This window comes from Pygocentrus nattereri, chromosome 8 (genome assembly GCF_015220715.1).
Source record: "Pygocentrus nattereri isolate fPygNat1 chromosome 8, fPygNat1.pri, whole genome shotgun sequence".
Lineage (NCBI taxonomy): Eukaryota > Metazoa > Chordata > Actinopteri > Characiformes > Serrasalmidae > Pygocentrus > Pygocentrus nattereri.
The window spans coordinates 24,609,236-24,633,638 of record NC_051218.1 but is presented as its reverse complement, the minus strand read 5'-3'; the positions used below and the strand labels follow the sequence as shown (position 1 = coordinate 24,633,638).

General features: G+C 42.6%; 1 protein-coding gene across 1 annotated transcript in view; it reads right to left on the bottom strand.

Annotated features, from left to right (window-relative positions):
• glra4a (glycine receptor, alpha 4a) overlaps positions 1-24,403 on the bottom strand; it is a 62,894-nt gene that overhangs the window by 26,586 nt on the left and 11,905 nt on the right. The window contains exons 11-12 of the mRNA XM_017698293.2: positions 21,016-21,083; positions 10,009-10,232 (exon numbers count right to left, since the gene is read on the bottom strand). Coding sequence (XP_017553782.2) covers positions 10,009-10,232; positions 21,016-21,083 — 292 coding nt within the window. The remainder of the gene's footprint in view (positions 1-10,008; positions 10,233-21,015; positions 21,084-24,403) is intronic.

The following is a 24,403-nucleotide window of genomic DNA, read 5'->3' as shown; positions in this document are numbered from 1 at the left end:
ACATGCAGCAGACTGCACCAGAGTTCACTGGATATATACACTATACAGACAAAAGTATTGGGACACCCCACCTAATTACTATGTTCAGGTGTTTGTCACACCCATTGCTAACAGGTGGGAAAAAAACAAACATTCACAGCCTTGTACTCTTGAGAAACAAACACTGGCAGCAGATTGGGCAATCATAGGATGCCACCTCTGCCACAAGTCAGTTTGTGAAATTTCTGTCCTGCTAGATCTGCCCCCTTTAACTGTAAGTGCTCTTATCGTTAAGTGGGCCTAGGAGCAACAACAGCTTAGCCATGACACGGTAGACCATGCAAACTCAGAGTAGGGCTGGCAAGAGCTGAATTGCACAGTGTCTATCCTCTGTTGAATCACTTCCCAAAATGTTCTAAATTGCCCCTGGAATCAACATCACAAAAATAACCATCAGGAGCTTTACGAGAATGGTTTCCACGGCTAAGCAGTTACATAAAAGAATAAGATCAAAATGCACAATGCCAAGTGTCAGAGGGGAGTGGTGTAAAGCATGCTGCCACTGGGCTCCACAGCAATGGAAACGCATTCTCTGGAGTCACGCTTCCCTAAGTGCCAGTCAGATGGACGAGTCTGGGATTGGTCAATGTCAGGAGAACATTACCTGCCTGACTGCATTGTGCTGAAGGTAAAGTTTGGTGGAGGAGGAATAATGCTATGGGGTTTTTTTTCAAGTGTTGGCCTAGAAATTCATGCTTCAGCATACCAAGATATTTTACAATTCCAACTTCTTTCCAACAATGTTGCATCACCTCTGTAAGTGCTTGGGAACTGAGGAATCCTTTATACTTTAAAGTATTTTTCATGATGAGTTTCAATGTATATGTATGTATATACACTCACTGGCCACTTTATTAGGTACACAAATAGCTAATCAGCCAATCACATGGCAACTCAATGCATTTAGGTATATAGAGGTGGTCAAGACAACTTGCTGAAGTGCAAAGCGAGCATCAGAATGGGGAAGAAAGGTGATTTAAGTGACTTTGAACATGGCATGGTTGTTGAGGCCAGACAGGCTAGTCTGACTATTTCAGAAATTGCTGATCTACTGGGATTTTCACATACAACCATGTCTAGTGTTTACAGAGAATGGTCCGAAAAAGAGAAAACATCCAGTGAGTGGCAGTTGTGTGGACGAAAATGACTTGTAGGGCCTTCAGCAGGGAAGCGAAACCCAAAGGTCACTCTGACAGAGCTTCAGTATTGCTCTGTGGAGAGAAGAGAACCTTGCAGAAGGGCAACCATTTCTGCACCACTCCAGCAATCTGGCCTGTGTGGTAGAGTGTCCAGACGGAAGCCATTCTGCAGTAAAAGGCATAAGACAGCCCTCTTAGAGTTTGACAAAAAGGCACCTGAAGGACTCTCAGACCATGAGAAACAAAATTCTCTGGAAAAGATTGAACTCTCTGGCCTTAATGCCAAGCGTCATGTCTGGAGGAAACCAGGCTCCGCTCATCACCTGGTCAAAACCATCTCTACAGTGAAGCATGGCCGTGGCAGCATCATGCTATGGGGTTGTTTTTCAGCAGCAGGAACTGGGAGACTAGTCAAGGTCGATGGAAAGATGAATGCAGCAATGTACAGAGACATCCTTGAAGAAAACCTGCTCCAGAGTGCTCTAGACCTCAGACTGGGGCAAAGGTTCACTTCCAAAAGGACAACGACCCTAAACACACAGCCAAGATTGGCTTCGGGGTGAATGTTCTTGAGTGGCCCAGCCAGAGCCCAGACTTAAACCCGATTGAACATCTCTGGAGAGATCTGAAAATGACTGTGTACCCACGCTCCCCATCCAACCTGATGAAGCTTGAGAGGTTCTGCAAAGAAGAATGGGAGAAACTGCCCAAAATTAGGTGTGCCAAGCTTGTAGCATCATACTCAAAAAGACTTGAGGCTGTAATTGCTGCCAAAGGTGCTTCAACAAAGTATTGGAGCAAAGGCTATGAATACTTATGTACATGTGATTTTGTTTATTTTTATTTTTAATAAATTTGCAAAACATTCAAACAAACCTTTGCCACTTTTTGTCACTAGAATTTCGAGGGAAAATATTTATTTAATCCATTTTGGAATAAGGCTGAAACAGTATACATATACACATACATCAGATGAATCCAAAAATACTTTATACTTTTAGATTTGCTTTAAGGTTTTTTAAGGTGTGCCAAAAAAAGTACACATACGGTCTGATGTAAACTGTTCTAAAATCACCACAGATCTAAGAAATGCATCTTTTACTGAGAATTTAATTTACAGGGAAGGCAATCTAGTAAATATCTATTGCTGGATAACCAGCGCATGTCTTTGTTCATACCACTTGTTTTCAGTGCAGTATTTAGCACACTAGACCATAACAATGCACTACATTAGAAAAAAGAACTGGGACTTGCACTCTCTTGGTTCAGATTTTGACTGCTACCAGTAAATACATGTGAAAGATTTTCTGAATTCACAAAATGATGGTGTTCCATACAGATCTGCTGTAGGACCACTCCTATTTTTTTGTACACAGTGTCATTATGTCAATCTAAATTATTATTAAGTCAATCTAAATGATGGATATAAATTTTGTAAGATTAAGAACTGTGTACACAAGTTTAGAGACTGTATTTTGAACAGTTTAATGCTCTTACTAGTAATGTCCTGATCCAGTCCAGATCCATCATAGGCACAGAGTACTAGAATCAGCCACTTATCTGCTGGCTGATATGTTTGACCTTTTTGACCTCTATAGAAATCAAAAGCTTGCATGCCACATTTTTTCTAACACCTGTTTATTGGTGTTTTAGTTAACAGTCAAACAATGAGCACATCATGCAGATTTTATAATATATTAAAAATGTGTATAGAAGTACTGCACTCAGACAGACATAACATTGAAACACATACAGTACAAACACAATATACAGCATCAACCAAGAAAAAAGCAGCTTTGGATGTATTGATATCATACATTAGGTACAGCCCACTTTTGTAATGCCTGAATCCTCCTCCTATGGTCTTTCAATTGATTAGACAAAAGGTTATTGATATATAATTGTATCCTCCTAGACAAGGGATCAACAGAAAACAAAGAGTCCCACTGGGTGCTATTCAGTGCTCTAGGAAAGGCTGTTGTATTAGATCTAATCTACACTACTCAAAAAAATAATAAAGGGAACACTTAACACAATATAACTCCAAGTAAATCAAACTTCTGTGAAAACAAACTGTCCACTTAGGAAGCAACACTGATTGACAATTAATTTCACATGCTGTTGTGCAAATGGAATAGACAACAGGAGGAAATTATTGGCAATTAGCAAGACACACTCAATAAATGAGTGGTTCTGCAGGTGGGGACCACAGACCACTTCTCAGTACCTATGCTTTCTGCTGATGTTTTGGTCACTTTTGAATGTTGGTGGTGCTTTCACACTCATGGTAGCATGAGACGGACTCTACAACCCACACAAGTGGCTCAGGTAGTGCAGCTCATCCAGGATGGCACATCAATGCGAGCTGTGGCAAGAAGGTTTGCTGTGTCTGTCAACGTAGTGTCCAGAGGCTGGAGGCGCTACTAGGAGACAGACCAGTACACCAGGAGACGTGGAGGAGGCCGTAGGAGGGTAACAACCCAGCAGCAGGACCGCTACCTCCGCCTTTATGCAAGGAGGAACAGGAGGAGCACTGCCAGATCCCTGCAAAATGACCTTCAGCAGGTCACAAATGTGCATGTGTCTGCACAAAGGGTTAGAAACCGACTCCATGAGGATGGTATGAGGGCCCGACGTCCACAGATGGGGGTTGTGCTCACAGCCCAACACTATGCAGGACACTTGGCATTTGCCAGAGAACACCAGGATTGGCAAATTCGCCACTGGCGCCCTGTGCTCTTCACAAAGCAGGTTCACACTGAGCACATGTGACAGACGTGACAGAGTCTGGAGACGCCGTGGAGAGCGATCTGCTGCCTGCAACATCCTTCAGCATGACCGTTTTGGCAGTGGGTCAGTAATGGTGTGGGGTGGCATTTCCCTCCATGAGCTCGCCAGAGGTAGCCTGACTGACATTAGGTACCGAAATGAGATCCTCAAACCCCTTGTGAGACCATGTGCTGGTGCGGTTGGCCCTGGGTTCCTCCTAAAGCAGGACAATGCTAGACCTCATGTGGCTGGAGTGTGTCAGCTGTTCCTGCAAGATGAAGGCATTGAAGCTATGGACTGGCCCACCCGTTCCCCAGACCTGAATCCGATTGAGCACATCTGGGACATCATGTCTCGCTCCATCCACCAACGTCACGTTGCACCACAGACTGTCCAGGAGATGGCGGATGCTTTAGTCCAGGTCTGGGAGGAGATCCCTCAGGAGACCATCCGCCACCTCATCAGGAGCATGCCCAGGCATTGTAGGGAGGTCATACAGGCACGTGGAGGCCACACACAATACTGAGCCTCATTTTGACTTGTTTTAAGGACATTACATCAAAGTTGGACCAGCCTTTAGTGTGTTTTTCCACTTTAATTTTGTGTGTGACTCCAAATCCAGGCCTCAATTGGTCAATAAATTTGATTTCCATTGATGATTTTTGTGTGATTTTGTTGTCAGCACATTCAACTTTGTACAGAACAAAGTATTCAATGACAATATTTCATTCATTCAGATCTAGGATGTGTTATTTGAGTGTTCCCTTTATTTTTTTGAGCAGTGCAGCTGTGGAAGATAAGAAGACAATAATAGTATGGCAAGAGAAGTAGCATGATATGAGACCAGCTCAGTTTCCAACCAGGGAGGTTGATTGTTTTATTCATAGGCTTGAATAACACAGAAAGTTAGACAATCCCATACCTGTTTTGGTCTTTGTAAAAATTATTTTATAATTCTAGGGGCTCTGCTCCAAATAAAACAGATGATTTCTGAAAAGATATAAGAATTTGGGGAGAATATACATATTTAAAGCCTCTTAACGTGCGGAAATGTGTCATAATTAATGTTTGCCAGTGTTTATGAATAATTATAGGGTCAATATAGACACCCATTATGTCATATGAAAGCTTAGAACCTCTGCTTGCCAGCTATCTAGCCAGTTTAGCTGTATTTCCTTTCAGAAAATAAATATTTTGGGCGAAATATACCTTGTTAGCAAAAGTTTTATTAAAAAATAAGCTTAATATTTTTTTATATTTGCGGTTTTTATAAATCCATATTTGATCCAATGTGGGCATGTTATACATCATTCAAACCGTCTGGCTCTCCGGATTACGATGCGATGATGCGTTTTACTGTAGGGTTTCCGAATTAGAGCCAAAAGAGTGTGGCGTTTCAAACAGGAGATTTTTTTTTGCGAAAACTGAACCTTGATGCGTAACGACCCCTGCCGGTCGGCGGAACGCGTCACACGCCATCAGCTTAGACTTTCTCTTACCTCTCCTTGTTGGCTTCAAAATGACACCACACCCGTGTATTTCCGGTAATGCGTTCGGTAGTAATCCTCTTTTTTGTGCAAAGAGTGCTTGTAAAAAACAGAAGGCAAAAATCTTTTATGTCTAATTTAAACCAAAATTAAAATATGATCTCCTTGCGCTATGGCTTTCAAACACACGTGGTCGTAAAGCTGAGATTCTCCCCTTTCCAACGACACGTCACTCAAACCTGTCGACCAACCAGGTGCCACGTTAGGCGGACGCGCAACAGGGGAGGCGAGATATAACCCGGAAGATTAGCGTCAAGTGCGCTTTATTTGGCTTTTATAATACAGTTGAAATTGTTGTTATAACAAAATTTTGTCAAATAATGTAAAGAAATACACCATAGGATGTTGCCATCAAGAGTAGGTAATACATAAACACTTTTTTTCCTGCAAAAATTGTTAGAAAATTAGTTTTTTTCAATTTGGAGAGGTTGTGGTCCTTTGGAGACTTCCAAAGGGACACTTGGAGAAATGTACACAGAAATGTATGTACACTATCTGCTCTAGAGTGAATAACTTCTGATCAGTGAGGGTAATCAGTTTAAAATTTTACATGGTAAAAATTTGACCCCAAGGGGCAAAATATGGAACTGCAAAAACATTTCATGGACATGACCTCTTCAGTTTATGGTCCCTAAAATCTAAAACAAAAAAAGAAATTTTGAAAAGCGCCTTGTATTTTTTCCTATTTTTACCATATTTATGCCATTATAGTTTAATTTCAATAATTTCAAGTGTTTTCAATTAATTTTGTAAAGGCTTTTGAGTAATAATACTTATATTTATATTATATAATATTTGAGTAAAAAGCATTAATATTTGGGTATGTCATTTCAGGCGAAAATTGGCAAAAATAGGCTTGGAGTTTAAGAGGTTAACTCTCCCTACCAGGCATTAACAGAAATGAGGCCACCGACCAAAATCACTGATCATATGTTCAAATACAGACCAATTTAAACAAGTCAAAGACAGATCAGGTACTGACCAGGTATCTGAAGAACCTGTCAGCCAACTTGAAAGGAAATTTGAGAGTTTCTGACATAGAAAAGTAAGTTGTCTGCATATAAAGACATTTTGCGCTCCCTCTCTCCTCTAAATATCCCCTGAGTGAGTGTAGGGCAATAGCCAAAGGCTCGACAAAGATTACAAACAACTGAAGAGAGAAAGCCCACCCTTGTCTCGTGCTCTGCTGTAGAGGAAAAAAATTTGGCCTGGACAGAAGCCAAGGGTGAGGCATAGAGAAGACTGATGCACCAAAACTCTCCAAAACAGAAAAAAAGGAAATTTCAATCAACCCAGTCAAATGCTTTTTCAGCATCTAGTGACAGGAGTACCTCTGGGCTTTGGAGGTTTGGACTAGAACAGTAAATAATATTGAAATTGTCTATGAAGATTTGAAAACAGGAGTCTGTTCTTAATGAAAACAGCAACTGTGGGAAGGCTTCTGGATACTTGAACTCCCAAGGGTCAGTGATTTAGTACTATGGAAAGATCTAATTTATTGAGCAGATTTTGTAAGTGATAGGCTTCATTAGATAACCTATGTAGGGTCAAGCACACAGGTGCTTGTCAGCACCTGTCATGAGGTGCTTCACACAAGGGGCTGGAGTCAAGTGCAAGTTTAATTCCAGATGCAAAGTAGGCAATAACAAGCAGAGGGTCAGAAATCCAGAAAAGCAGGCCACAGAAAGCTGACAAATCCAAAGAGGGCAAATCCAACAGAGTTGTCAAAGACAAACCAAAAGACAAAGTCAAAATACCAGAAAACCAAATCAGAAACATAAACGCTCAAAACTGTGGAAACACCAAACAAGACTTTGCAATGAACACCTGCAAACGCAGGGTATATATACACAAGATGGCAGACTTAAGAGTTCAAAGGTGGGGAGCAGAATGGCAGGCGGCAGATGTGACCCCACCCATAAATAGCTAATGTGTATTAAAGTCAGCAAAGGATGCAAAAAAGTGAAAAAGGACACATGCAGAGACATGAAGCTAAGATTAGATGGTTGAAAATTGAAATGGAACACTTGACTTACCCAGTCCTTTCACAACCAAGAATGATCTTGGTTTCTCAAGTGTGTTCGTTAGAAATGCAATTTCAGCATTGAGCTTTTTCAAATGAGTCAAAGCCCTTCCCCACTTCACAGTAGGCCCTTTATGTTCCAGCTGACATGCACTAGGCTTTCCCCTTTAACACATCAAGATGTCGTAGCTACCTAGTCCTGTTACTTAGACATTAACTCTATTTTCAAGTGTTATTTTACCAAGCTGCCTTGAAAAAAAAGAACAGAGCAAACACTGCCCCCCCATGCTTCACTGCCTTTCCCAAATTGAAAGGCAAGAAAAACCCAAAATAGCATTAATCCGAACATTAAGTAGTCTCTACAAAAGCTAAACTACTTCTGAACTGCTATTTAGCAGCAGCCATTTAGATCTATAAAAATTAAACATATTTTAAATACATATATCTGCCTAAGCATAACCTAACAGTCATAATATATTGTAACCAGGATAAAAATAGAACTAAAATACAAGAGCTTGGATTCACTTTGTTGTCCTTAGTTATCAATTGTGGGCAATTTTCATTTTTATTGAAGTTGTAAAAAAAAAAGAAGAAAAAGTAAATGTCAACTATTATAGATCATGCAGAAGATCTTGAAGCTAACCAATATTACACAATGGCAGAACTCCACAGCTGATTCCGAAATGTCAAACTTAATGCCATTCAATTTCACAGAGAGGACAGCACGGAAGAATAGACCATATTTTATCTTTGCCTTTCACAGCATAGCTTTCACTGGGTTGAACTAACCTTTTCGGCACAGTAGGGCCGCCATACTAAATAGAATGAGGGCTCTCACCCTTCCTTGGTCTGGGGGCCAGAGTTCTGTGGGGAGGAGAATCAATGATCACAGGAGATGTAAAGTTCTCAGGCCCCAGTACCCCTGCAAAGAACTCTGACATAAAATGAGTAAAGTGGGCTCTCTCCACTCCCTACAGGACTCTGATGATTCTTATTTAATATAAATATAAATTTTGTCACCGACTTTTGGACTTGAGGTCGTAACATTTCTTTGTCATGGTTGCCTGCTCCACAGTTACCTCTTTGTGGCACTGGCGAAGCTTTCTGAGTTAATTCCACAAATCATGGCATAATTTTGAGTGTTGGATAGTGCCTTCATCCAAAGAGCTTCTGAGTGCATATTCAAGTTCTGAGGGTAGCAATTTTGGTTTTAAAATCCTCCAGGTAGACTTGGCGAGATAGCTGTAGCTCATATCTTTTCTCTATTTTGTGCTTGAAAGTTCACTCTCAAGTAGAATATGACTCTAAATTGTGGTGCCTCATACAGTGCTGAACATGGCTTTGGAGTAGGTTGTCAAATCACAAATGTTGAAATGTTATTATGTGTTGACATTAAGAGAAAAAAGTGGGAGCTGTAGGACTTCAGTCTACTCAATTGCAGGCTGCACAGAAGTGCGTGCACCATGTTTTAATAAGTGTCACGCATCCTCCAAGTACCTCAGTGGATTCGGACTCGATCTTCCAGAATTCCCTGGGAGATCACCTGACTGCTACACAAACTACAGATAAAGATACTTACCTGGACTCATGCTTTATGCTCACATGACTGATTTAGCTTAGTATATATGCCCAGGCTTTAGTTGGGATCATTGTAAAGTATTGCCGCCATTCTGTGAGCCTCCTGAGCTTTTATTTTGTTTTGTGTTTCTTGTGTATGACCTTTGCCTTGTTGTTTTGACTTTGTGCCTTTTACCTTGCCCTTTTGGATTGTCTGCTTGGTTGTTGTTTTTTGGATCTTGACCCTCTGCATGTATTTTTTGACTATGTTTTTGCTTGTCCCATTTTGGACTGTAAGCCATTTTGGTATGATTGTGTTTTTTGTACTCTTAAGCTTTCTGGAACTGACCCATGCCTGTTTTTCAATGACGAAAAGCGGTGAGCATCTGACTCTGTTTGACCTGTTACAGATAACATAATACTTAATACATAATAAACTAGCTATATTGTGTAACATACGTTTATACATATTTCTAGCCAACCTTGTAATGCCCTATTAAATTCTAATGTACTATGAATGGTATTCATAGAAACCCAAAGGAAGCATATCTCTTAAAAACAATATGTCTTTGTCTCAGGAGAAGTAAAACAAGTCTCCGTATTTTAATAATAAAGGATGAATGATTTCTGAATTCTGATAGTTGTTTCTCAGAAGCCAGATTTTAGGAACATGAGAAAACTGATTCATTTTAACAATGCAAGTAGGACTTAACAATATCTAGGAGACATAAATAAGATAAAGAGGAGATCTAATTTATTTCTTTCCTCTGGGAATGGTCACCAAAACTTTCTAACGACATCTGACATATTTGATTCAGAGCAAAACTAAATTAGACATTTGTGTTGCCTTGGCAGCATTTTAACACAAATATCCAAAATTGGGTTTCTACAATAACAACATATTTCTTCCTATTTAAATCTTATCACATGTTACCTGATGCTATACAGTACATTTCCATTCTGGAAGATCCGTAGTAGCTTGTTGTCTGTAGTGACTTCGTGGAAGTTTGCACCCTTCTCGTTGGCAAAGAAGAGATCAGGTTTCCATATAGAGTCCAGCATAGAGGGGTCCAGATCCAGAGATGTGTCGGGATACTCGCTGTAAGCCAGTCGAGGGTCATTCCACTGTTGACGCAGAAACACATTAAGCCTGTAGTCCTGAAGAGAAACATATTATAAAATGCAAATCATTATAGAGAAAACTTATTCCAATCTAAAACTTGCCTAAAATAAAACAAATACAAAACTTGATTCATCATATTTTTAGACTATCACTTTTAACATTATTAGTTTTAATATTCTTGAACAGTAGCTCACTGACCACAAAACACACAGGAACTGTAGAACAAACATTTACTGAATGTTAATTACAAAAAAGCTGGAAATATTATTATTATTAACTTATTACTTAAGTTAGTTACATTTCCCAATATAGATACATTAATTAACTCTACAGAATGAATGGTAATGTGTAAGCAATGTGTTTTAATAGTAACATAAATAATATAGTAATATTAATAATCAACATTATTTTAGATATTGTATATATATATTTTAGACATAATGTAGCATAATAATTGCAATAAACCTAAAACCTTTTTAATTGATCAATGTTTGTTACTTATTTTTTACTATCAAATCATCATAACTTTGACTAAAATCTATTTATTAGCAAATAATTGATAAAATTAGCAAATTATTAAGGTTCATTATTATGAATCATTATCATTTAGCTTCAGCTACCATGTAAAAATCAGAGACCATCCTTTATTTATTTATTTTGAGTCAAAACAGCCATTAAGTATGCTATTCAAAAAGAAGAAATATGGTTAACAGAAAATTAAACAGAAGCAGAACTACAAAATATATTATCCAATGTTACAGTATTTATTGTGCCCACTCTTTGCCTTTATTACAGCTTCCAACCTTTTTATGAGACTTGCTTTCAGTTTTTCAAAGAAACCTACAGGGATATTTTTCTACAAATAGAAGTTCAGTCTAGCATTTTGTATTTTTCACAATTGATTGAAAATAAATCATTCAAAGATTCTGAGGTCTGGACTCTGTGGTGGCTGGCCCAATGTTCTGAGAGCAACATCAGCTTTATAGTTTGGTAGGTCACCTTCTTAGCAGTGTGCAAATGGTATTGCCTGTTACTTTCAAAAACCTCAATGTCCAGTTCTATTGCGATGCTTCTTCTTTTTTGTCGATTCCCCTTTCTCAGTAATAGCTTCTAGACAGCTACACATCCTTTCAGTATATGGCAGGTTTTGGGAGTCAATACACGTTGGAATACCCATATTAACACACATATATAATTTTGGGTTAATAAGTTAAGTGATACTTAGTAGTCCCACAACAGAGAAATTTCACCTCCGCATTTAACCCATCGGTGAAGTGAAACATTACATACACACTAGTGAGCACACACACTAGGGGGCAGTGAGCCCTATCCATGGTGCCCAGGGAGCAGTTGGGAGTTAGGTGTCTTGCTCAAGGACACCTCAGTCAAATACTGTCGGCGCTGGGGATCGAACCGGCAACTTTCCGGTCACAGGGCCAGTTCCCTAACCTCCAGCCCATGACTGCCCCATAATAATGGGCAATACCCACATTTACCACACCTAATTTTGTGTTAATGTGGAAATAACCACATTAAAATGTACACATAATTTTGTGTTAACTTTGTTGTACATTTTTTGTAATACCATGTTAATACTCAACCTGTTAACATGATACGCTCACATTTTCTTTTGTGTTGAATTAGAACTTTATTTACACTTCACAACACTAAATAACATTATTCCTTTAGTGAATTCAGCATATACTTTTCAAAAATACTGGTTACTTTTGTAGAATTTTCCATTTTTATTAAGACATCATCAGGTGAGCAAAGACAGTAAAATACTCCATTCTGCCATTGAGGTAGAATTGTTGCATAGTGACTGCTGTGTTTCCTGTTGCAGAGGCTTTCCCTTCAGCCATCCCTGCTTAAAGTACCTATTATCAGAAGGGAGGTTCACTGGTTAAAATATGAATGGGGCAGCTCTTCTCCTCTGTACCTGTGGGTTGCAGCACCCCTTATCAGCTCAGCAAAACAATTTTTTTGTTTCTTATGGTAACCTTGTTTATACTGTGATTTTGTCTGTGATTTATATTAACTATGCTTACTGTACAGTTAACCATCAGAATCAGAATTTTTTTATAAATTGCAGATCCCAGAGGGAAAATAAAGTGGTCTACTATAGTATCCTATGGTAACTATGTTCATATTGTTATACTGCCACAATGTTTACCCCTTTTATAAACCAACCTGAATGTAAGGTAAAGCATGGTAAACTGAAAAAACATGAACAATAAAGCAGAATAGAATGGCATGGTGGAGATACTATGATAATATGATAATATAGTAATATTGGTTAAAATATGGTAGTATAACCATGGTTAATAATAGCATAACAATAGTAGTAGAGATACCATAGTAACCATGCCATTACACCAAAAACAGTGGATGCTGGAGATACTCCAGTAACCAAGGCCCAATCCCATTTCTTATTTTTACCCCTACCCCTTGTTTTTGAGTGTAACCCTCCCCCTTGAAACTAAGTTACAAAAGGTAGTGGTTGAAATCCTCCCCCTATGAAATGGGACAGCCCTTCAAGAACCAGATACATCATCAGTTGCCATCAGCGACTTTTATGTAAACAGATGAGATGAGGTTTTCCGGCTATTTCCAACATGCCACCTCCAGCTTTGGTGATCTCACTTGTGTTACATGACAGGCCAGGTGAATCATATTTAAAATAGCCTGGAAAAATAATCAGGACATGTTTTCCTGCTTTGTCTCCATACTATAGCAATAATGGCATATCACACTGACATTTGCCGTTTAGCTGAAGGAGACTGGAACGCATGGGTGCTCGGGATTCATTCACAACTTCAGTTTTACACATGAATCAAATGAGTCACAGAATAAAAAAAGAACATAAACAAAAAATTTCATCACTTCACTAACAGCTACTAGCACTGCTCTGTAGGTGACCCTGCCAGTCTGCAGTGACAGGAGAGGAGGGGAAAGTTCAGCTCCTCACTGCTTAAATACATTTAGGGCATCATATGCCTTAAAAGAGGGAGATGACAATTATTTATTATCGACACCAAGAATTCTTCGGTGAAATTAAGCTGAACTTTTTACGTTTTAATTGCTAGCTTCATGACTGAATTTTCCCGTTCCACTTTAAATAGTGAGGCAACCTCACGTACCAGAACGTAACTGCTGCACCATTTAAGGTGGAATGGGAAATTTCGCCAGGTAGCAAGCGAGACATCAACATATTACTAGCGATTTTTATGCGTGTTATGAACGAAATGACCATAAAAATGCTATTACAATGGTTCTCTTACAATACAACGGCTTTTTAACAGAGAAATACTACATTTATGTGGTCGCTTGTGCAGCCATATTGCCGAAGATTCGCAGGACATTCTGGGACTTTTCTCATAACACTCTGTTTGTAGTGCGCCTCTGAAAAATCTCAGTTTGAAGGGCCATGTAGGCCTAACACTTCACCCTACCCCTCCATCTCAACGACAATCGGGACAACCCTACCACTAGACATGAGCGCACAAAATGGAGGGGAAGGGCTAAGTGTTAGCGGCAAGGGGTGAAATGGGATTGGACCTAAATGTAGCATGCCATGTGCTACCCTGGGCACATAAAGAATGCTGGAGGCAGGAGAAAGGTCTGCAGCAGCCATTTTAACTTTCATTTTATATGCAAACAAAATCTCACCAAACCAAAGCTGCCCACCTATCAGTTATCAAACTTCAAAGGACTTGAAGTTCTCTTTCTCTCCCCACCAACCTCATGAGGTTTCATCTGCACAGAGGTTTGGACCACACCTTCCTGCCAGCTCCCGCACCAGTAATCGGGGCCTGGGGGACAGGCTCACAGCACACCACACATAGTTTTCTTTTCACCAAATAACTATTAAGATTAAGATTAAGTCATCCTTAGTCCCACAATAGAAAAATCTCACCTCCGCATTTAACCTATCCATGCAGTGAAACACCACATACACACTAGTGAATGCACACACACTGAGCAAGATACCTAACCCCCAACTGCTCCCCGGGCGCTGTGGATAGGGCTGCCCACCGCTCCGGGCAAGTGTGCTCACTGCCCCCTAGTGTGTGTGTTCACTAGTGTGTATGTGGTGTTTCACTTCACGGATGGGTTAAATGCGGAGGTGGAATTTCCCCGGTTGTGGGATCAAAAAGGTATCACTTAACTTACTACCAGGTCAGGGGATTGAACTTTATGGTCAGAGGTCTAGTTCCCTAACCTCCAAACTGTGACTGTAAAATCATAGTAGAGATCCCATAGTACCACACTATAATTTCTTATAAGGGAACAGGAAGTCATTTTCCTTCTCTCCTGCCATGTGTTTGAAAGCTGAAATCTTTTTCTGCAGCATGACGTGTTTAAAATCCTAATAATGGATGCATTATGTGCTTCCTCAAAATTTTCTGGATACCATTTGTCCTGTGATCTGTGAAAGGAGCTCTTCCTCACTTGCAGATGAACTTGATGCTCATTATGCCTGTTTTAAAGCAACTAACACCTCACCTGCTGAGAAACTCCCAGAAGATGAGGAGAGCTGTGCTCTAGCCATTCCACTGTCAGGGCAGTTAACCCACGCAAGGCACCCGGTCCCAAAGGCGTCCACGGCCGGGTACTTAAAGCATGTGCCAACCAGCTGGCTGAGGTTTTACTGACGTCTTTAACCTCTCCTTAAGACGGTCAGTGATTCCCAAGTGCTTTAAGGAAACCACAATTGTTCCAGTCCCCAAGAAATTGTCTGTGACCTACCTGTCACTGCCCTGTTGCACTGACATCTACAGTTCTTTGAGTGTGTGTGTGTGTGTATATATATATTCATTCATTCACTCATTCATTTTCTAAGCCGCTTCCCTCAGGGTTGCAGGGGGGTGCTGGAGCCTATCCCAGCAGTCATTGGGCTGAAGGCAGGATACACCCTGGTCACCAGTCCATCGTATATATATATATACACACACACACACACACATACACCGACCTGAATGAAAAAATATGCAATGTCCTCCTCAGTATATGGAGCTTCGAAAAAGCTGGGATGCCCCTGATGATGAGGTGGACACGCAATGTTTAAATACCTCCGTTTGCAACTTCCGGGTGCACACCCCTGTACCCCTTCATGTGTCTGGCAGAAAATGGAGATCACTTCCAGCATCGCATGTAATGCAATTGATTACACATGTAGTGAATTTTTTGGTTCAGATTGCTTTATTCTAACAGGAGGAGTTACAACAGAATATTTGGGGCATCTTGAGATTCACTCACAGTATAGATGCAAATCTTTATATTATACATGCAAAACATATCAATGCTATATTATGTTATACAATGTTATTTTATTATTTTAAATTATGTATATTACAGGCAGAAAGTGACTAATGTAGACATTTGTTTCTTTGAAGCAACCTAACTTTGTATAAATAGGCCATAATATAGAAATATGTACACATATGCAGTTGTGATTTATACAAACACTTTCATTTCATTTGCATCAGAGTCCTACAGATGCAAATATAGTAAAGGAAAACCCATTTGTGAACCTGTGCCTAAAGCAGGTGTAACAGAGCTAAAACAAAAAGACAATAATTAATAATAATAATTGTAGCCCTTAGTTGTGTGAATTTTTCCAAAATTATTGTCCATAAGAAATCATCTTTTGTTATATATTTCTTGTTACTTTGAGCTAAATTGTTGTTTTATATTTAATATTTCTAAAAATACTTGATATATTAATACTCTTGATTCTTTATATATTAATACTACATATAAGGTTAATGTGTGAGTTTGAACTACAATTCCCTGCCGACACGTGTGCAACTACCAAAGCTTGCGTTTTCTGTTAATTTTGTCCCTTCGCGCTTCCCTTACCCCCAGCAGCGCTTTATTCTATGCTGGAGGTAAGTTGTGTAGAAAAAGCTCTGTGAATAATCTCATATTTTAGTAGATATATGTACTTCTGAGATGAATTTTTCCGAGCATCATCTGTAATAACAGTCATAGTGCTTATGTGCTGCGTTTTGGACAAGTATTAGTGTATATTTAACCAAGTTTAATCCTTTAGTTCCAGACGGAGCTGTCGGCAATGTTCTATGCAGACGGCAATGTCTGGGCGCCAACTGGGGAATGAGCTAAAAAATGTTCTTAAAAAAACCCTAAAAAAACTTCTGTTTTCCTTTCCTTTTCTCATCTTTATAGAGCTATGGGCAGTTGCAGCCAGCATAATCTTAAAACAGATTGTGTGTGTGTGTGTGTGTGTGTGTGTGTGTGTGTGTGTGTGTGCAGGTATGTTGTAGTCATTTTGTCTTGGAATTAATGGAAAAAAAAAGTATTATGTGTTCTGTGAAGCTTCGAGAAAAAAAAAAAACTCCCTCCCTGTGCAAGCTACAGTTTGTCCACTATACGATCACATATAACAAAATGTACTAGCTAAGCTGTATATTGTTTTAACTTTATTTTCATGAGCAAATGTGTACTTGTAGTCACCCCAGCAGCGCTTTATCCTATACTGGAGAGCTAAGAGCAGTTGCAGCAAGCATAATCTTAAAACAGTTTGTGTGTGTGTGTGTGTGTGTGTGTGTGTATGCAGGAACAATAAAGACACAGCCAGAGAGGGAAGCCACTGAGTCAGTAATTTTCTGTGTGCCTGTCACTTTTTAACACGAGATCTCTGGTCTCACCTACTGTTACACAAGTTTATATTAAATTTAAACTTGTAGCCAACTGAAACTTTGCTTGTTCACAAAAGTTATTTAAGAGCCACTCGGTTCTACCTAATGGAAATGGTTTGCCTTCAGTGTTTTGTGCTTATGATCATTTTAATAGACACCAGTGACAGACTAATTAATGACATTCTATTAAAAGATTGGTTTACCAAGAGTGAAACTAAAGTATTTTCACCTAAAATTAGTTAATGAAGTAAGAGTCTTGTTACAAAAATGGTAACAGGACATTAGTGTCATAATCTTTTAGTGCTTTTACTTTCAATACTTAAGTACATTTTGTAGGTAAATACTTTTGTACTTTTACTCAAGTTGAAGTCTAAAGGGAGGACTTCTATTTTAACTGGAGTAATATTTACCTTGTATGTTTAGAGGAAAAATGAGCAACATTTGATGAAAAGAACACCTTTTTAATTGTTAACCATGAGAGTGGGTCTTTTATGCTTTAGGGCTGTATGGCAACCAGTAGCACAGGAAACACAGGTAGATGGAAGAATATATTCTGCTAAATATCAGCAAATTCTGTAAGCAAATCCATCCATCCATCCATCCATTATCTACCGCTTCTCCGGGGTTCGGGTCGCGGGGGCAGCATCCTGAGCAATGAAGCCCAGACCTCCCTTTCCCCAGCCACTTCCACTAGCTCCCTGGGAGGGATTCCGAGGCGCTCCCAGGCCAGCTGGGCGATAAAGTCACGCCAGCGTGTCCTGGGTCTTCCCCGGGGTCTCCTCCCCGGTGGACTTGCCTGTGACACCTCCCAAGGGAGGCGTCCAGGAGGCATCCTAACAACATGCCCGAACCACCACAACTGGCTCCTCTCGACGTGAAGAAGCAGCGGCTCTACTCCGAGTCCCTCCCGGATGACCGAACTTCTCACCCTATCTCTAAGGGAGAGTCCAGCCACCCTGCGGAGGAAACTCATTTCGGCCGCTTGTATTCGCGATCTCGTTCTTTCGGTCATTACCCAAAGCTCATGACCATAGGTGAGGGTGGGAACGTAGATCGACCAGTAAATCGAGAGCCTTGCCTTATGGCTCGGCTCTTTCTTTACCACAACAGACCGGTAAAGAGCCCGCATCACTGCTGACCCAGCACCAATCCGCCTGTCAATCTCCCGCTCCCTTGTACCATCACTCGTGAACAAGACCCCGAGATACTTAAACTCCTCCACTTGAGGCAAGAGCTCATCCCCGACCCAGAGAGGGCTCTCCACCCTTTCCCTCGTGAGAACCATGGCCTCGGATTTGGAGGTACTGATCCTCATCCCGGCCGCTTCACACTCGGCTGCAAACCAATCCAGTGAAAGCTGAAGTTCACGGCCTGATGTCCCCAATAGGACCACATCATCTGCAATCAGCAGCGATGTGACCCTGAGGTCACCAAACCGGACACCCTCCATCCCCTGACTGCGCCTAGAAATTCTATCCATAAAAATTATGAATAGAATCGGTGACATGAACTCCCATGAACCCTCCAGAATCCTGGAGAGGGTAAAGAGTTGGTCCAGTGCTCCACGACCAGGGCGGAACCCGCACTGCTCCTCCTGAATCCGAGGTTCGACTATAAGCCGGACTCTCTTCTCCAGTACCCTTGCATAGACCTTACCAGGGAGGCTGAGGAGTGTGATTCCCCTGTAGTTGGAACACACCCTCCGGTCCCCCTTTTTAAAAAGAGGCACCACCACCCCAGTCTGCCAATCCAGTGGCACCACCCCCGATGTCCACGCAATGTTGAAAAGGCGTGTCAGCCAAGACAGCCCCACAACATCCAGAGCCTTGAGGAACTCGGGACGGATCTCATCCACCCCTGCAGCCCTGCCGCCAAGGAGCTTTTTAACTACCTTAGCGACTTCGGCCTCAGTAATGGACAAGCCTATTCCCGTGTCCCCAGACTCTGCCTCCTCACTGGAGAACGTGTTGGTGGGATTGAGAAGGTCCTCAAAGTATTCCTTCCACTGCCCAATGACGTCTTGACGTTGAAGTCAGCAGCACACCATCTCCACTATATACAGTGCTAGTGGCACACTGCTTTCCCCTTCTGAGTCGCCTGACGGTTTGCCAGAATCTTTTCGGAGCCGACTTAAAGTCACTTTCCAAGGCCTCACCGAACTCTTCCCACACCCGGGTTTTTGCCTTGGCAACGACTGAAGCCGCAGATCGCTTGGCCTGTCGATACCTGCCAGCTGCCTCTGGTGTCCTACAGGCCAACCATGTCCGGTAGGACTCCTTCTTCAGCTTGACGGCATCTCTCACCTGGGGTGTCCACCACCGGGTTCGAGGATTACCGCCCCGACAGGCACCAACTACCTTGCGACCACAGCTACAGTCAGCCGCTTCAACAATGGAGGAGCGGAACATGGCCCATTCTGAGTCAATGTCCCCCACCTCCCCCCGAAATCTGGTCAAAGTTCTGACGGAGGTGTGAGTTGAAGATCAATCTGACAGGTTCTTCTGCCAGACGTTCCCAGCAAACCCTCACTATACGTTTGGGTTTGCCTGGTCTGACTGGCATCTTCCCCCACCACCTGATCCAACTCACCACCAGGTGGTGATCAGTTGACAGCTCAGCTCCTCTCTTTACCCAAGTGTCCAGTACACATGGCCGCAAGTCTGCTGACACGACTACAAAGTCAATCATTGAACTGCGGCCTAGGGTGTCCTGGTGCCATGTGCACTTATGGACATCCTTGTGTTCAAACATGGTGTTCGTTATGGACAAACTGTGGTTTGCACAGAAGTCCAAAAACTGAACACCACTCGGGTTCAGATCAGAGAGGCCATTCCTCCCAATCACACCCCTCCAGGCCTTACTGTCGTTGCCCACGTGAGCATTGAAGTCCCCCAGTAGGACAATCGAGTCTCCAGGAGGAGCACTCTCAAGCACCCCTCCCAAGGACTCTATGAAGGCTGGGTATTCTGAACTGCTGTTCGGTGCATAAGCACAGACAACAGTCAGGACCCGTTCCCCAACCCGAAGGCGTAGGGAAGCTACCCTCTCGTCCACCGGGGAAAACCCCAACATACAGGCGCCGAGTCGAGGGGCTATGAAAAAAACGTACACCTGCCCGCCGCCTCTCACCATGGGCAACTCCAGAGAAGAAAAAAGTCCAGCCCCTCTCAAGGAGATTGGACCCAGAGCCCAAGCTGTGTGTTGAGGTGAGCCCGACTATATCTAGCCGGTATCTCTCAACCTCGCGCACCAACTCAGGCTCCTTCCCCGCCAGTGAGGTAACGTTCCAAGTTCCAAAAGCCAGTTTCAGCAACCGAGGATCAGAACGCCAAGGCCCACGCCTTCGGACACTGCCCGATCCACAATGCACCGCACCCCTACTACTGCCCCTCCCATCGGTGGTGGGTCGAAGGGAGGGGGGACTCATGTAGCTCCTTCGGGCTGGGCCCGGCCAGGCACCATGATTGAATGCCCGGCCACCAGACGCTCGCTGGCGAGCCCCTCCCCCAGGCCTGGCTCCAGGGTGGGGCCCCGGTAACCCTAATCCAGGGTACACAAGTCCTGCTTTGTTGTCCTCATAGGGGTGGTTATAGATCACACTTTGTCTGGCCTGTCACCTAGGACCAGTTTGCCATGGGAGACCCTACCAGGAGCTTTTGCTCCAGACAACATAGCTCCTAGGGTCCTTCAAGCACACAAACCTCTCCACCACGATAAGGTGGTGATCCATGGAGAGGTCTGTAAGCAAATGTAACACAAATAGTCAAGAAACTGAGGCTGAAAAGAGGTTGGCTTCTGCAATGAGACAGATACAAAATATACCTCAAAATTCACCCTGCAGGACTATAAGCATCCTGCAGGAAACAGTGAGTGAACAATAACACTTTAACAAGACTTCCATCTGGCTAGCAATAGCATATGCAAGCTGCAATATATGTTTAAATGGGTTTTAGTAGGAAAGCAAAGGCCTACACAATTACTACTGTATTTAATTATTATTAGCTATTTTTAGGTTCATCAAATAAAAAGTAATTGCATTAATGTAATCTAGTTTGCTGCAGAGGTTTACTTCTAATTACTTTAAAAAAATTAACAAAATATGTAACAATCAAATTTTTTACATTTTCAAGCTAATCAGAACTCGTGTTACACATACCATTGTTGTTTCTGTAATGGATCCAAAACTGTTGATGAAAATGTTACAGGTGACATTTACCGGTGGACCTGTAGAAAGAGTAGAAAACAGGTATTTCGATTAATCATTTAAAATCCCAGATTTATTAGACACTAATGAGTATTATTAACTACAGGGACTTCAATGCACAACATTAGGCCCACTGTCCTGCAGTTTGGTGGTTCCCCCACTCAAACACAACTAATAAACGAGTTGAATCAGGTATGTTTGAGAAGGAAAATCCCTCCAGGACTTCAAGAATGTGCATAAGCAATTCTGTTGAAGCAGGTTCCACAGAGACATGGGAAGTTTCAGCTTCAGAAAACCTAACTTGTTTTACAAATACTGTTAACAACTTTCTCTGTTAGTGCAGATTTAGAAATTCAAGCTGCGATTACACACGAAAATCAAGTTCAAGGTCAAAGTGTTTATTGTCATATGTACAGAGGAAACAGGTTTCCTTATATACAATGAAAAGCTTACTTTGCTCCTCGCTAAGAATGCCAGATATAACATTAAAAATACAAAAGAGTATATATACAACCATATATATTAATCAAGAAACAGTGCAATGTATAAATTACAGTGGTATGGATGGATAGTGCTGTGCCTTGCCGGGAACATGATTATCTGCAGCAGAAATGAGTAGTAAAGTGCAATAGTGCAATTGTAAACATGTGCTACAGTTAAAGTGACAGTAGTTGCAGGTTATTCCTGAGGAAAGTGTTCTTTACCAGTGGGGTACACATCACACGTCTGTACCTAAGTCTGGCAGACCGAAGTGGGAATAGTTATTTCTGGTTCAGAACTCTGATTGCGGTGGGGAAGAAGGAGTTCTTTAGTCTGGAGGTCTTGCACATCATGCTCCTATAACTCCGGCCTGAGGGCAGAGGTTTGAACAGACCGTGCTGGGGGTGGGTGGGGTCTTTGATGATGGAGGCAGCTTTCCTTTGGACTCTATGGTTGTAAATGTTCTGCAGAGAGTGCAGTGGAGAATTGGTGATCTTCTCTGCAGTCTTCACCACTCTCTGTAGGCATTTACGATCCATCACGGTCAAGCTGCCGTACCACACGGTGATGCAGCTGGTCAGGAGGCTCTCAATGACGCAGTTGTAGAAGTTGCTGAGGATCACCGGAGACATCCCAAACCTCCTCAGGAAGTACAGCCGCTGTTGAGCCTTTCTGACTAGCTGCTTGGTGTTCAGTGACCATGTGAGGTCTTCACTGATGTGGACACCCAGGTATTTAAAGCTGCTCACCCTTTCCACCTCGAGCTCCCGGATGAAAAGTGGCCGATGAGGTCTCCTCTCCTTCCTCATGTCCACTATCAGCTCCTTTGTCTTGTCCGTGTTGAGGATGAGGTTGTTGTCATCACACCATGACACCAGTCTGGTCACCTCCCTTCTGTAGGCTGCTTCATCTCCACCAGTGATACGTCCTATCACTGCTGTGTCGTCAGCAAACTTCAGGATGATGTTGTCCTTGTGGGAGGCGACACAGTCATGGGTGAATAGGGTGTAGAGAATAGGGCTGAGGATGCAGCCCTGTGGAGTGCCGATGTAGGTGGTGATGCTGGCTGAAGTCCTGTTGCTGATCCTGACAGACTGGGGCCTGCCAGTCAGAAAGTCCAAAAGCCAGTCACAGAGGGTGGGGTGCAGGCCGAGTGTGGAGAGTTTGTGGGTGAGTTTGTGTGGGATGACTGTATTGAAGGCTGAGCTGTAGTCAACAAAGAGCATCCTGATGTAGGAGTCTTTGTTTTCCAGGTGGGAGAGGGAGTAGTGAAGGGCAGCAGCGACTGCGTCCGAGGTGGATCTGTTGTGGCGGTAGGCGTACTGCAGGGGGTCCAGTGTGTCTGGTATGCTGTCTTGTATGTGGGCCAGCACCTCTCTCTCAAAGCACTTCATAATGATTGGAGTGAGTGCTACTGGTCTGTAGTCATTCAGGCTGGTGGGGGGGCTCTTCTTAGGGATGGGGACAATGACTGTCCTTTTGTAGCAGGTGGGAACAATGCTCTGGCTGAGAGAGAGATTGAAAATGGAGGTCAGTACATTAGCCAGCTCGTTCGCACATGCTCTGAGGGCCCGCCCAGGAATCTTGTCTGGTCCTGGTGCCTTGCGGGGGTTGATCTTTCTCAGAGCTCTGCAAACCTGGCCTGTTGATACTGACAGAGGGGGGGACAGGGGTTGTGTGGGCTGTGTGTGTGTGAGCCTCTCGGTGCTAGTGCTGGAGGTTTCGAAGCGGGTGTAGAAGGTGATGAGGTCGTCCGGTAGGCTGTCTGTGGAGCTGATGTTGCTGGTGATGGTCCTGTATTCTGTGATGTGTTGTAGGCCTTGCCACATCTGCCTGGAGTCAGCAGTGGAGAAGAAGCCATCCAGTTTCTCCCTGTACTGCCTCTTGGCTGCTGTGATGACTTTCCTCAGTCTGTACTTCGCAGCTTTGTACTCTGTCTCATTGCCTGATCTGTATGCAAGAGAGCGAGCACAGAGCATGTGTCGTACCTGACTGTTAATCCAGGGCTTCTGGTTGGGGAACCTCTTCACTTGTGTGGTGGGCATGATGTTATCCACACACATGCTGATGTAACCAGACACGTGTTCAGCATATTCCTGAATGCTGACAGAAGAGTCCTCCACAGTGGCTGCAGCTTTAAACACATCCCAGTCTGTCGTAGCAAAACAGTCCTGCAGTATGCTCTCAGTCTCCGGAGACCATACTTGAACTGTTTTGGTAACCGGATGTGATTGTTTCAGCCTTTGTCTGTAAGCCGGGTACATGAACAAGGAGATGTGGTCAGAGAGTCCAAAGTGGGGGCGGGGTGCAGCCCTGTATGCACCGCGTACATTACTGGACACGTGATCCAGGATGTTTTTGTCACGAGTTGGAACGTCCACGTGTTGAAGTATTTCGGAAATACAGTCCGTAAGTTGCACTGGTTGAAGTCACCGGCAATGATAAACACGGCATCAGGGTGAGCCGTCTCTAACGCGCTGATGACGTCATGGAGTTTGCTGAGCGCTGCCGCAGAATTAGCCCATGGATTTATATATACAGATGTTAAAAATACAGCACAGAATTCCCTTGGTAAATAATAGGGACGACATTTTAACAGCAGGAACTCCAGGTCTGGTGAGCAGTGCTTATAAACGGTCCGTATGTCTCTACACCACGTGTTGTTTACAAACCCACACACACCTCCACCCTTAGCCTTACCGGAGGCTGCCGTGCGATCTCCACGATGCACAGAGTGAGTCTCTAGCTGGATAGCGCTGTCCGGTACTCTGTCTGAGAGCCAGGTTTCAGTAAAAATTAGAGCGCAGCACTCTCTTGTTTCCCGCTGAGATGTTATCCTAGCTCTCAGCTCGTCCAGCTT